The 13,013-nt window shown below is 46.8% G+C and overlaps 2 protein-coding genes across 2 annotated transcripts; both read left to right on the top strand.

The window, feature by feature from the left end:
- Nucleotides 1-2,359: 2,359 nt before the first annotated feature.
- On the top strand, nt 2,360-4,415 carry LOC124660469 (glycine-rich RNA-binding protein 2, mitochondrial-like). Its single transcript, XM_047198284.1, has 5 exons — nt 2,360-2,427; nt 3,063-3,204; nt 3,335-3,403; nt 3,589-3,695; nt 3,990-4,415. Exons 2-5 carry the CDS (start codon nt 3,078-3,080, stop codon nt 4,179-4,181), a joined length of 495 nt encoding a protein of 164 aa, XP_047054240.1. The 5' UTR covers nt 2,360-2,427; nt 3,063-3,077; the 3' UTR covers nt 4,182-4,415.
- Nucleotides 4,416-10,802: 6,387 nt separating this feature from the next.
- Nucleotides 10,803-11,488, top strand: LOC124659127 (heart- and neural crest derivatives-expressed protein 1-like). Its single transcript, XM_047197063.1, has 2 exons — nt 10,803-11,196; nt 11,301-11,488. The coding sequence occupies exons 1-2, from the start codon at nt 10,803-10,805 to the stop codon at nt 11,333-11,335; spliced, it is 429 nt and encodes a 142-aa protein (XP_047053019.1). The 3' UTR covers nt 11,336-11,488.
- Nucleotides 11,489-13,013: the final 1,525 nt, after the last annotated feature.

Below are 13,013 nucleotides of genomic sequence, written 5' to 3'. Positions count from 1 at the left end.
GGATCTAGATCTCCTCAATATTTCTCTCAAATAGATGCAAGAATCATTGGAAGGGGAGAAAGATCTCAAGCTCAAATATGAACAACAATGGTGGAGAGAGAAGCTTGAGAGAGAGAGGAGGAAGAAGAAGCAACCCAAAAAGAGAGAGAAGAAGGCTTAAATAGGTGGCCTAAAAAATCTGCCCGTTGGGGGCTTCATGGCCGGTAGTACCGGCCAGCTAGGGGCGGTAGTACCGCTGGTGTGCAGCAAGCAGCGGAGGGAGCGAGCAGCGCGCGGGAGGAGGGGACCGGTACCTCCGGCCTCGGTACCGATCGCGGTACCGACCGCGCGCCCAACACCCTGGAATTTATACTGTAAACAAACCTCTTTAGCGGTACCAGGGGCGGTACCAAGGGTGGTACCTCCGGCCGTGCTCCGGTGGAGGTACCGGCCGTGCCCTTCTCATTTTCCTTCTTCTTTATCCAAAAAAGAGACAAACTTAAAACAAAAAATCTAGAGTTTGGAAACTCCGTTCGGCATGAAACCAATTTGGTTGGAAAGAGGACAACAAGAGCTACCCCCACAAAGAGTGAAAATATGGAAACTAGTGTGGGATGATTTTCTATAATTTTTAGAGTGAACCCTCTAAACCCGGAGAATCGAGAAAAACTCCAAAATCGAAAACGCAACAAATGATATATGCGAAATCCGTTTTCGATGAACTAGAGGTTGTCATGGAAATAACCACAAGATATAATACACCACATGGATAAGATCCAAATAACAACCAAGAGATATGATGCAAGGCTGCAAAGGTTTGACCGCACTCCGAACGATACGATCGAGTTACTTACTTGAGAGCCCCTCGATAGTACGACACTTAGCCTATAAACCGGTCTCTCAACTAAACCACGAGACCGGTGAGAAAGAAACCCTATTGAGAGCAAACCTTAACCTTGCGCATTCCACTTGAGCTCGATGATGATGATCTTGACAGCAACAAGGATGGAACGCCGTTCTTGATTGTGTTGCTTGATGTCTTGCGGAGTGCTCCCCCATAATCCACTATAGGAGAGCTTCTTATTCGCTGCATCTTCACATATCCATGGGCACATATGAATGGCAAGCTTCAAGCATGTGAGCGCTTCGAGTGGACTCATCTTGAACTTGCACCTCATTTCTTTGTATTGCAACCTTGACACCAACTAATCGTTCAAACATTGCCTATGGACAACTCCTACGCCTATAACTCAATGCAACCATTAGTCCATAGGGATTGCCATTAATTACCAAAGCCACACATGGGGGGCTGTATGCACTTTCAGTTGCGGCAATAGAGGAGAGTTCAAAGTCTCACCTTTCATGGTAAATATCCAAGGTCTGACCTTAATTGGTTGACCTTGATGAATGAATGTTTTTTGAGGATGACTTTCTCCAGGCGAAAACCTAAGATCTATGATCGGGCGGCGATGACGCTTGTGAACCGTTTTCTTCCTTGGCTGCGTCGCTTTTGGAGAAGGTTAATTTCTGGTGCTGTCTTGATGGTGTTAGTACAGTTGTTAAAAGGAATAGATCACTCTAGTGAAAATTTCTTTTTATTGTACCCCTCCGTTTAAAAATAGGTGTCTCAAATTTATCTAGATACATATGTATTTCTATCTAAAATGCATCTCGATACAGATGTATTTAGACGAAAGTGAGACACTTATTTTTACACGGATGGAGTAATTTTTTTGGGCTGTGTGCATCGGTAATATCTCTAGGATAATACGTTGTTGCAAAGACTCGATGTAGTTGATATCTTCACGATATTAATTAGATGATCTTTGTTGTACTCCCTCCGTCCTAGTTTATAAGTCACAATTTTTGAATATCTTGCCCCAAGGTACTAGCTGATTGCGTCTCATTTTCTCTCTCTCATTGGTGCATGCAGCCCCTTTCTCTCCCTTATTGGTCCATGCATTCTCTCTCTCTCCCTCATTGGTGCATGCAACCTCTTTCTCTCCCACATTAAATAAAATTATGCCTAGAAGGTGGGGATTATGGAACAAATAGTTTTTGAGAATATGACTTAAAAACTAGACGGAGGGAGTAAAAAAAACCCAGGAAAGTGTGAAATTATTTGAGGGAGGAGTGAATGCTAATTAATGCGCTTTCTTGGAGAGCAGGGCAAGGAGGGGGTCTCGTTTATCTTGTTTGTGCCCAGAAGCGGAATGCGCGTAGCCTGCTCATTCCTATCCACCACCGTTATCCAAGCCCACCACGAGCCCACCAGATATTTCCCATTCGACGCCACCAGATATTTTGGAAGCCTGGTACGTGCTGCGCACAACTACCGCAAAACCCTAGCCGCCGCCGCCTCTCCCCTCTTAAACCCCAGCCCCCACTCCCCCCGTCTCATTCCCCCCCACCCGCCGTCTCCTCCCATCTCCTCTCCGCCGCCATCAGGTACGGCCCCATCTCTTCCCCTGATCCTCTCCTAGCCTGATCTCGCCGGATCTGGTCTTGATCCGTCCTTCTATTGCTCTAGATTGATCGTTGGCCGCTGTTAGTAGTCTTGGGAAGAGTATAATCGTTGGTTGTCGTTCGCTTGATCGTTGGTTCGAGGAGGTGCTAGGGTTTCGCAGGCGTGTTGTTGGTCTTCGATTCGTGCAGTCTGGGTAGCAGGGAGGGGCGAGGGTTGTCGATTTCGGTATGTTTCGTTGGACTATTTTTTGTGATCTTTGTGATCTTAGTTGATTTGCAAGTTTCGGAGTGGAAGCCTGTGATTCAAACTTGTTATTTGGTTAGGATCTCTGGTCAAAATAGGCGAAGTTCTCTTATCTCTTGATATTTGTAACATCTAGTTTTGGTTCGGTCCGGATTATTAGTCCTGTGCGTTAGTGTGTTGGCCCTTGCTCTGCTATGGAGGCTGTATGAGTGTTGTATGCATTGACTCACGGAAGCTTAGATAGATGTCTTCTGTTGAATCGTAGAATTTGGAATTTTTGCCATTTGTTTAAGATTAATGAAAAAGATTGCTAGTGGTTACCCTGTTTGTCCCTTTTGTTTGTTCATAACCTACGATTTATGTGCCGGCGCAGGTTCTGTCTTCCTCCATGGCGGCTTTCAACAAGCTCGGAAGCCTTCTGAGGCAGAGTGCTTTGACGAGCAGGGCCTCAACTGCCTCAGCTCCTGCCCTGTTCAATGCTGCCCGCTACATGTCCTCCAAGCTTTTCGTCGGGGGTGAGTTTCCTTGCCGACTTTCTCATGTTTATCTACACAACCTTGGCTAGGTCATTGGGGCTTACTACGTCTTCCTCTCTACACCACCATGGCTAGGTCATTGGGACTTATTATGTCTTCCTCTTTACAGGTCTGTCGTGGGGTACCGATGATTGCAAGCTGAGAGACGCGTTCAGCGGCTTCGGTGAGGTAACTGAAGGTCAGTGTATATCAAATCTCACTATCAAGCAAAATTACCATTCAGATCTTGATGCAATGTAAATACAGTACTATGCATTGTCACACATTGGGATAATAGCCAAACAATAGACAGAATGACTAAAATTGATCTGATGCTCTTCAGTTTGCAATTGCTTCATGATCTTGACGTTTTTCATATTGCAGCTCGTGTGATCACTGACAGAGAGACAGGAAGGTCTAGAGGGTTTGGCTTTGTCAACTTCGCAGAAGAGGAGGCAGCCAAGGCTGCTGTAACTGGCATGGATGGTCAGGTGAGTAGGAATCTGATATCTGCTGTTCTGCTTTACAGTAGAGTTGATGGAGGTTAGGTTTGTTGTAGAATCTAATTGTGAACTTATGGTGTTAAGGCCTGTGTCTCATTTCTCTGGCATTTAGGTGCTGCCAACTTGAAAATTAGACTATCTAGTAAACAATATTATAGTATTTTACCTTGTTTTGGATGTTCTAAATGTATTGTGCCTGCCTTTAGCCAATTTCCTATGCCTGATATATATGTTAGTTTCTTACTAGACACAAGGATCTAATTGCCTTCCCAATACTTGCAGGAACTTGAAGGTCGGAGTGTCCGTGTGAATTTTGCCAATGAGAGAGAGAGACCTGCAGGTGGTGGCGGATATGGCGGCGGTGGCGGTGGTTATGGTGGAGGTCGTGGAGGCGGTGGTGGTGGCTATGGCGGAGGAGGCTACGGAGGTGGTGGTGGTGACCGTGGCTTCGGTGGAGGCCAGGAATCCTACTGAGAAGATCACCGACTATCTGAAGTTACAATAATGAGCTTTTTAGGACACTCTGTCGATTATGTGGAACCTGTGTTATGCCTCTCTGTTATCTGCGTGGAACTCTTAGAGGGGCAGATCTGGTTCTACCGTATTTTCATTTTTGGTTTGTTTCTGATGGTGCAAGAGTATGCTTGCGAGACTGATGAAGCATATGAAGTTTGTGGCAATGCCTGTCTATTGCCATATGTACTTGTAGAGAACGATTGCGTATGTTAGAGTTATCATAAATTCTCCAGTATTATGTTCAGAGTCAAATATTGAGATTTTTTTAGAATCGCTAATGTTCAATATTTTTTTGTCTCTTCTAGTTGTTACACATTACAGGAAGAATGGTGCTCACAGGTTACCTACTGTTGTATCTTTTATCCTACACTCTGTTTTGCCGAAGAGATAGTTTTCAAAAAACTTTTTCCCACAACTACTAGCCACAGATAATAGTACGATATGTATCCCAAAATTTGATTTCTGTCAAAAGCATAGGTGGCTACTGACTTCGGAAATGCAATCGCAGGCAAAACCAATGTATGCTGTTGGTGTATTTCATCTTGCTTCAAGATAAGCAGGTGCTACAGTGCTACTGATAGGAGACATCACATGGGTTTGTTGAGCTACCTTGGAATGGTTCTTTGTAGCATTACAATAGACTGGTTTGGTGTTATGAACCAATGTATGCTGTAAGGTTTTTAAACCTTAGATGACCCACTCACACTCAGGAGGACAAGAGCATCTATCATTGCAGCTGTACTGATTCCAATATCCACGAGGGAGCGAGGAGGGAGAAGACTTGATGGAAACTGTGCAGCAGATCATCTCTGCCGGCGCTAACATCGTGGAGGCAGCGGATCTGAGCAGCAACCTGTCACGGCTCCGGGCCAGCTTTCCAAAGGCTCACATCCTCATGACCTCATCGATCGCGCTGAGTGGGGCAGGTTCAGAGATGTGAACCTGGCGGTGCTGCTCTCGCAGCTCAAGGACGCCACCTCCGACGCTGAAGATCTTCTGTTTGAGCTGGATGACCACCTGCTGCAGCACAAGAGGGACGACACCAACAGAAGCAGCACAGGTCAACTCTTTGCTTTCCTATTCAACAGTATAAGAGCATGTCTAACAGACCCCGTATTTTTTCGCCCCTTAAAACGCGAGTAGAGGGCCCTGTATTCGATTTCGATCGATTTCGATCGGCCGAAAACTCGTCCGAGCTAGCAGACCCCGTATCCCTAAACTGTAAAAAGGCATATTCCTAAAATATGCCAAATCAATTTTTTTTTCTCTTTTCTTCCTCCTCTCCTTCTTCCTCCTCCAACCACCCCTGCCCCAAGCCCTGCCTGCGCGCCGCCCCGCACCGCCGCTCCTGCGCGCTGCCCCGCCGCGGCCGCCGCCTCCGCCACCGCCCCCGCCCCGCCGCGGCCGCCGCCCTCCGCCCCCGCCCCGCCCCGCCGTGGCCGCCGCCCCCGCCGCACCCTCGCCTCCCCGCGCCGGACCGCGCGCTGCGTCGACGCGCCGGCGTGCTCGCCCTGCCTCGCGCGCGCCCTCGCCTCAACGCGCCGGCGTGCTCGCCCTGCCCCGCGCGTGCTCGCCTCGCCTCGCGCGCCCGCGCGCTCGCCTCGTCCCGCAGCCCGCCCGGCCGGTCGGCAGGCCGCACGAGCGCCTCCCGAGCCAAGCGCGCACACCAGCCAACGGACGATGCCCATAGTCCCGGCGAAGTATCTCGATTTGGCGCGATTGGGTCTCGATTTGGCGCGATTGGATGCGTGCGAGGCGGAAGCGCTTGCAATTTTCTCGAAAGTTCAGCGCGCCACGAGTGGGGGTTGGCCCCGTATTCAGCCTCCCGCCCTGTACTTGTAAGGGGCGAGGAGCCGCCCCGTAGCCAAAACTGTAAATTTTTTACGGGGTTGGGCGTTTTAAGGGGTCTGTTAGACGGCCGGGTAGAGCTCTACCCCGTATATCGGCGGTTATTTTACGGGTTTGGGCGTTTTAAGGGGTCTGTTAGACCTGCTCTAAGAGTTTTGATCAGCCGCAGCAAAGCAAGGGTAGAGGATGCCCAAAGTAATCTCGACAAGGTCGTTGGTGAGATGGAGGGAGCACTCAATTTTATGGGTCTTAATGTCGAGCCGATGCAGCTGGGCAAGGCGCCACGCATGCCGGAGACAAGTTCAGTGCTCAGCGATCACCTGGTGTTTGGACGTGAAGAAGAACAGTGCCAGCCTGCCAGGTGATCAGTTTGCTGGGCGTACCACCCACCATCCTGAGATCATCTGCGAAGAGATTGAGAGGAGAGAGTAGGAGAGCCAAACCTCCTGCGATGGTGGAGCAAGTTGTTACCCCTACTGTGTTGCCAATAGTTGGCATAGGCGGGGTCGGTAAAACTACGCTTGCTCAGTTAGTCTACAATAACCCAAGAGTGAAAGCTCACTTTGACCTGAGAATGTGGGTTTGTGTATCAGACCTCTTCGACATAAAAAGGGTCACCAAAGAAATTCTGGAGCACACCTCTGCTGAAGCACTGTATTCACTAGCAAGCTTGAATACTCTTCAGGTCGAACTCAGCAAACAGCTGACAGAGGAGAAATTTCTTCTTGTTCTCGATGATGTATGGCCCAGTGCCAATGAGGAATGGCCAAGATTCTCAGCGCCGCTGAGGCATGGACGTCAAGGCAGCATGGTCCTAGTGACAACTAGATCTCTAACGGTTGCCGACCTTGTTGCCACCACTGAGCCCGCAGCTGTTGTTGAACTGCAAGGCCTGCCTACTGATATATACTGGGACTTCTTCATCAAGTGCTCATTCGGTAAAGAGTGTCCTCAGATGTATCCTCAGCTGCAAGAAATTGGCCGTTCCATTGTCTCTAGGTTGTGCGGGTCTCCTCTAGCTGCCAAAACTCTTGGGCGTTTGTTGAATGCAGAGCTGTCAGAGCGACATTCGAGGAGTATCCAGAACAGCGAACTGTGGGAGCTAGCACATCAAGATAATGAGATATTACCGGCCCTTCGTCTGAGCTACTTGTACCTCCCGCAGAAACTTAAAAGATGCTTTGCATTATGCTGTATGTTTCCCAAGGATTATAGCTTCGAAAGAGATGAGATAATTGACCTTCGGGCATCACACGGCTTTGTTGCACCAGCAGGTAGCATGCGCCTTGAAGATGTTGGGAGTAAATATTTGGATGATCTAAGTAGCTAGTTTCAACTTCAAGCTGATCACAGGTTCCCTGGGCTAAGTAGATATGTAATGCATGACTTGATCCATGACATGGCACAGTCTGTTTCAGTGGGTGAGTGCTTCTTGCTGCAAGATCCTAGTAGCTATCAGACCCTGAGAAGAATGCCACAAACAGTTCGACATCTGTCAGTTGACGTGGGTGATGCAGCTCTAAGTAAAATGCCAACAAGCCACGAAAATTTGAACAAATTGCGTTTTCTTAGGTTCGGAACCAAATTTGAGGTTGAGATCTCATGGTTTAGTCAGCTCTCTAACATCCTCTTTTTGAGCCTGAAAGGCTGCAAGCTGGTAAAGCTACCTGAGAGCCTTTGTGTCCTGAATCGTCTTCGCTACCTTGATATATCTCATAGTAGCATTCAAGAATTCCCTGAAAAGTTCTGGTGCCTTTACAACCTACAAGTAGTTGATGCCAGTCGTACAAGGTTGCAAACAATTCATGAGGGAGTAACAAAGCTAGTCAACTTGCGCCGTCTGGCACTGCCAGTGAAGTCCTCCCATGAGTTATCTAAGATAAGTGGAATTGGGAGTCTGTCTTGTCTGAGGAACTTGAGCTATTTTAGGGTCGGAAAGGTGAGTGGCCGCAAAATCGGTGAGCTGAAGGGCATGAACCAGCTCAGTGGGATGCTATCTATCAGAAATATTGGTAGAGTTCAGAGTATTGCAGAAGCTACGGAGGCTAGCCTTGTTGACAAGCAATACCTCGAGGAGTTGGTACTGGAGTGGCGAGTGCAGACATGCGGCTGGAGGATGGTTGAAAGCGAAGTTTTTGAAGGCCTGCATCCTCCTTCAAGAATTGAGCGACTTAGAGTCGAATGCTTTGGGGGCGATGTTGCGCCAAGCTGGTTTAAACCTGAAAGCCTACCAAATGTGAGAAATCTGCATCTTTCACGGTGTCGCTCACTCAGGTATTTGTTGATCCGCTTTCCCTCCCTTGATCAGCTGGTGCTATGGGAGGTTGGCATCGAAGAACTCACAGCTCTTGCCGACGGTGTTGCCACGGAGGCAAGCAGCAATCGTGGCCATTCCCCACTTCCAAGCCTAGCTAGCTTGAGACTTTTTAGCTGTCGTAAGCTGACAAATCTTGACCACTTCTTGCGCCCGCAGTATCTGCCATTCATCAAATCGATCGAGATTGTGTGGTGTACAAGTCTACTGTCGATGCCAGTCTCTAGTTTTGAGGGTTTTGTTTGTTTACAAGATCTCAAGATCCATTCCTGCAGGAAGTTGGTGTGCCCAAGCGAAGCAATTGTTTTGCCTCCTTCACTCCAACGACTTTCCATTTGCTACTGCGGCGAACTTGACAAGTCATTTCGACCGGCCTGCTTAGAGAACCTTGCCTCTCTAATCCTTGTGCAATTGGAAGGCTGTCACAACGTGGAGGTCGTTGCACTGAACTGCATCAGCACAAGCGTAAGATGCCTGGTTCTTCGTCACTGTTCCGAGTTAGCATCCATTGGAGGATCAGAAGCTGCTCTTTCATCCATACAGCATGTTGACATATCTGACTGCCCTAAGCTTGTTGAGGTGCAACAACCGTTGTTAAATCAGGGATTGTCGATGCCTAGGGACAAGGAACTGCATACATTTCTCCAATATACCTGGTAGTAAATGTAATATCTCTAGTTTTTCTTTTTTGGGATGCAAAATCTGTATGCCCTGAACTAGAAGAATAAGGGAAATGTCTTGGCCAAGTTTAAGTTTCCAAATATAGGTATGTTCTAGTTGTTTTCATCAAGCACATCCCCTTTGGGTTGCTAACCGCGTACTCCACCTGTATAGCTGAGTTTAATGTTGGATGAAACAATTGGAGGGTATTTCATATTTGAAATGGAAAAGGAGAAGTAGCTTCTGTTACTACCCCTAGAAGAAAAAATGTTTCTGTTTGCCACGTAGCTGAATTTCTATCTTAGAAGAAGACACTGAAATGAAAATTAACTGAACATGCCTGTATGGTCCAATTGATCGATGTCTTCATTTGTACATGAACTCCGTCATCTTCTCTTAACTGAGGCTTTCTCAATGCACCTAGGCACCATGGTTGCAATTCGCCACAATAGCTTCAGAAAATGGAGAATGAGAAACGGGAGGCACCAACAGGAACACCATGGGTGCCCTTATTTACCATTTTCTTGTGAAAATATCACTTCATAGAGTGTCGCATATTATACAGCTAATCTTGGTATTCTCTTTGTTTCATAATGCAAGGCATATTAGGACTTGTAAGACAAGGTCCGATCAACAGCTACTCTGTTTTCTTTTTGCGATAAACACTTGCATTACTCAAAAGGCATCAGGAATTACAATGTTTTCACAAGTGTCTGCTAAACCCTCCGGACCCGAGAAAAACCACACTGCCGTACTAGTGTTTGTTCTAGCAAAATTTGTCATAAAATAGCTACTACTATGCTGACAACTCTTAACATGAATAATATAAGTTTGTGGAGACTTCAGCAAGGTTTTTATCTCCTCAATCATGGCCATATGGATAGAACGATCCATGTCTTCAGCTTGTAGATGTTTGACAAGCTCCAAGCAATCCACCTCAATAACTCTCTTAATACGCACTTTATTTACAGTACATAAAAATCAGGCATGTCATTGGATTTAATATTTAAAAATGCTTATATGGTTTTTTTTTGAAATAGAGCTAATTAATAAGCTTTGCCTTATTTATGAAGAAGAAACTGCCCAAATTTTAAGAGAAAATCGGACGAAAACATAAACAACAGGGCACGCCCACCCAATCACCGTCCACACACTCTCACCAACGGCCAAACCTAGCAGAAGACACGGACACCCGAAGAACAGAGCCACACGAGCGAACACTCTAGATACGACACATTTACACACCGCTGACAAACTCGTGGAAACTTCAAACGGAGGCCGAGCTACATGTAGCCCTTTATTTGCAAACACTCAGAATTCATATTTCAAAGATTTAAAAAAAACTGAATCAAAATTCTACATATAGCTAATGATGTATAAAATCTCAATACAAACTATTTTATATTTTAGACTACACAAAAATAACAAATTCTGATATTTTTTGTAGTGAATAATGCACATTTTAAGACTATAATTTTTTTTTTCAGATTTTGTTAATTTCGTGTAGCCTAGAATACAAATTAATTCGCATTGAGATTTAACACCATTGTAGCATACATCATTGGCTCCTTCCAGAATTTTGTTTCGGATATTTTAAGACTTTAAAATAAAAATTGAAGTGTTTGCTAAACTCGTACAATATGTCTTTCAAACCCTTGTCTTATTATCAGGGAACAGGGAGTACCCGGTTAATGAGTCCTGAACCCTACAAATCCTCGGCAGCAGCGTCGCCGTCACAAACACTCAGGCTCGAGACCATGGATCCGCCGCCGCAGCCTTCACACCACCAGCACCACCACCACCGGCTCCACCTCCGTCTCGATCCCGGCCACCACCACCACATCCACATCCAACTCTGCCACCACACCGCCCACCTCCTTCCCGCCGCCGCCTCTTGTGCCCACTTCCAGCAGCAGTACCCGCAGTCGCTGTTCCCCTACCCGCCGAGCGCGGCGCCTTGGCACCCGGAAGGAGGACCAATGGCCGGACCGCAGGTAGAGGCGGCGAGGGAGTCGGAGGAGCCGGCCCTGCAGGTGGGACAAGAAGACGTTTATCTGGAAGGGGAAGAGGAGGAGGATGAGGAGCCGGTGTTCGTGCTGACGGACGAGTGGGCGGAGTTCTTCGCCAAGGCCGACGCCAAGAGGAAGCTGGGTAAATAAATCTCTTTCTCTCCACACCAATTTCCCCAATCAGCGATGGCTTCTTCCACATCGTCTGCCCAAAGCTCAATCTTGACTAATGGTGAACTTCTGCAGCCAAGCAGCAGAAGAAGAAGGATCGGAAGAAGTAGCCAGGCGCGTCAGTGTCATTGGCTCAAACAATGGACAAGGAGGCCGCACAGGGGCTGGCTTTACCACAGCTTATAGCACTTCATACTTTTTTACCAGAAGAATTACAGTATTCCCAATGCTTTTTTATCCAGCGTGTAGTAGCAGCAATTTACAACACTTAAGAACTTCACCGATCATCATTGCTATGGTGGAGGGATCTCGTTTTGTTATTGCTGTACTGCGCTCTGCTAATTCATTCAAGCAGACACGTACTTCTCGGCAACTGTTACTGAACAAGTTCTTTTCATTGATCGATACTCTGCCATCACCACAAGCTCTGCAACGGCAACAAAACCAAGTAATGGCAAGTTCACCAAAATGGCAAAATATAGTAGTACGCAAATCAGCAAGCCAACAGCTAGTAACAAGCTAAGTCGCTTAACAGGAACCAGGAATCAGGATGTCTCCAGGTTCTAAACGTCCCGCCAGTCAGCGACCAGCAAAACAAGAGACTGGAGACTAGTGGTAAGATCTTTTGCAGGAGAATTAACATGCTTTAGATACACAAAAGTTATACGGATAGAACTAAGCACAGACTGAGTTCAGTTTCATGCTGTTTTTTTGCACACAACCATTTTCATCCTGGTTCTCCATGAGTCCATGTAATCGTTGTACTTCATGTCCTGCGCTCTCTTTCGCGCGCGGGGGGAGGGGGGGGGGGGTGGGAGGATCCCCACCTGGTATGAGATAGGTGGTCACGCCACAGGTTGGCGTCCACCTTCATTTCCATTTGCTTAAAACGGTAGGACCATAGAGTGAAATCAGAGACAACGTTCCTAATTGTTGTTGCCTGAGATTGGTCTATGTCTCTGAAAACCTTTGCATTGCGAGCATCCAAGATTTTCCAAAGGATGACAAGAGCAACAGAGTTCCAAACCGATCGTGGGAGGTTATTAGGCAGTGTTGTGGCCCAGATATCCGAGAGAGACTATGAGGGTTTGGATCGATGTGGAGTTTGGCTGCAAACTGCTGCTGAGGCCGGATAGGTGAAGAATAGGTGTCTCTGGTCCTCTGATGGCGCGTGGCATCTTGGACGTTCCTCCGAGGAGATGATGTGCTTATGCAAAATATTGGCCCTGGACATTCTTCTGTTGATCGATGAAAAGGCAAAGATCTTGCCAGTCCGAAAATAAAATTTATCCCGGCTACATCTAGCGGTTCTTGTGGAAAAATTCACAACGTGCTTTTTATATTTTTTAGCTGGACTGACACTAGAATTTTTAGCTGGACTTGCCTCGTCTGGCGAGCGAGTGCGCGCTGTGGACCATTTGTGGCAACAATGCTTTTGTGGGCTGAGGATGAGAATGTGTTGCCGACCGGGGGCCAGTCCTATACAACGATCTGGCCGATGAGAATGTGTTGCTCATATTATTTATATCACATAAACGCATACACTATATACTAAATGAGCAAATTTTCGTTCAAACCCTTTTCTTATAATTGTTAGGAATCAATTAGAGTTGGTTTTAGGCTAATAAAGCAGTTAGTAAATTCCCTAGTATGTTCAAGTAGCAGTTAGAATATTTGAGTTTTGTCCAATCGTTGTGCAAAGCGAACTATCGTGTCCTTTTTCAAAGAGACACAAACACTGTAAACACATTGTACATCCGACTGTTCAGGGACTATAAATACCTACGA

The sequence above is a fragment of the Lolium rigidum genome, chromosome 6 (genome assembly GCF_022539505.1).
Source record: "Lolium rigidum isolate FL_2022 chromosome 6, APGP_CSIRO_Lrig_0.1, whole genome shotgun sequence".
Classification (NCBI taxonomy): Eukaryota; Viridiplantae; Streptophyta; class Magnoliopsida; order Poales; family Poaceae; genus Lolium; species Lolium rigidum.
Note: the sequence above shows the minus strand (reverse complement) of the source record. Positions and strands in the feature narration are given on the sequence as shown.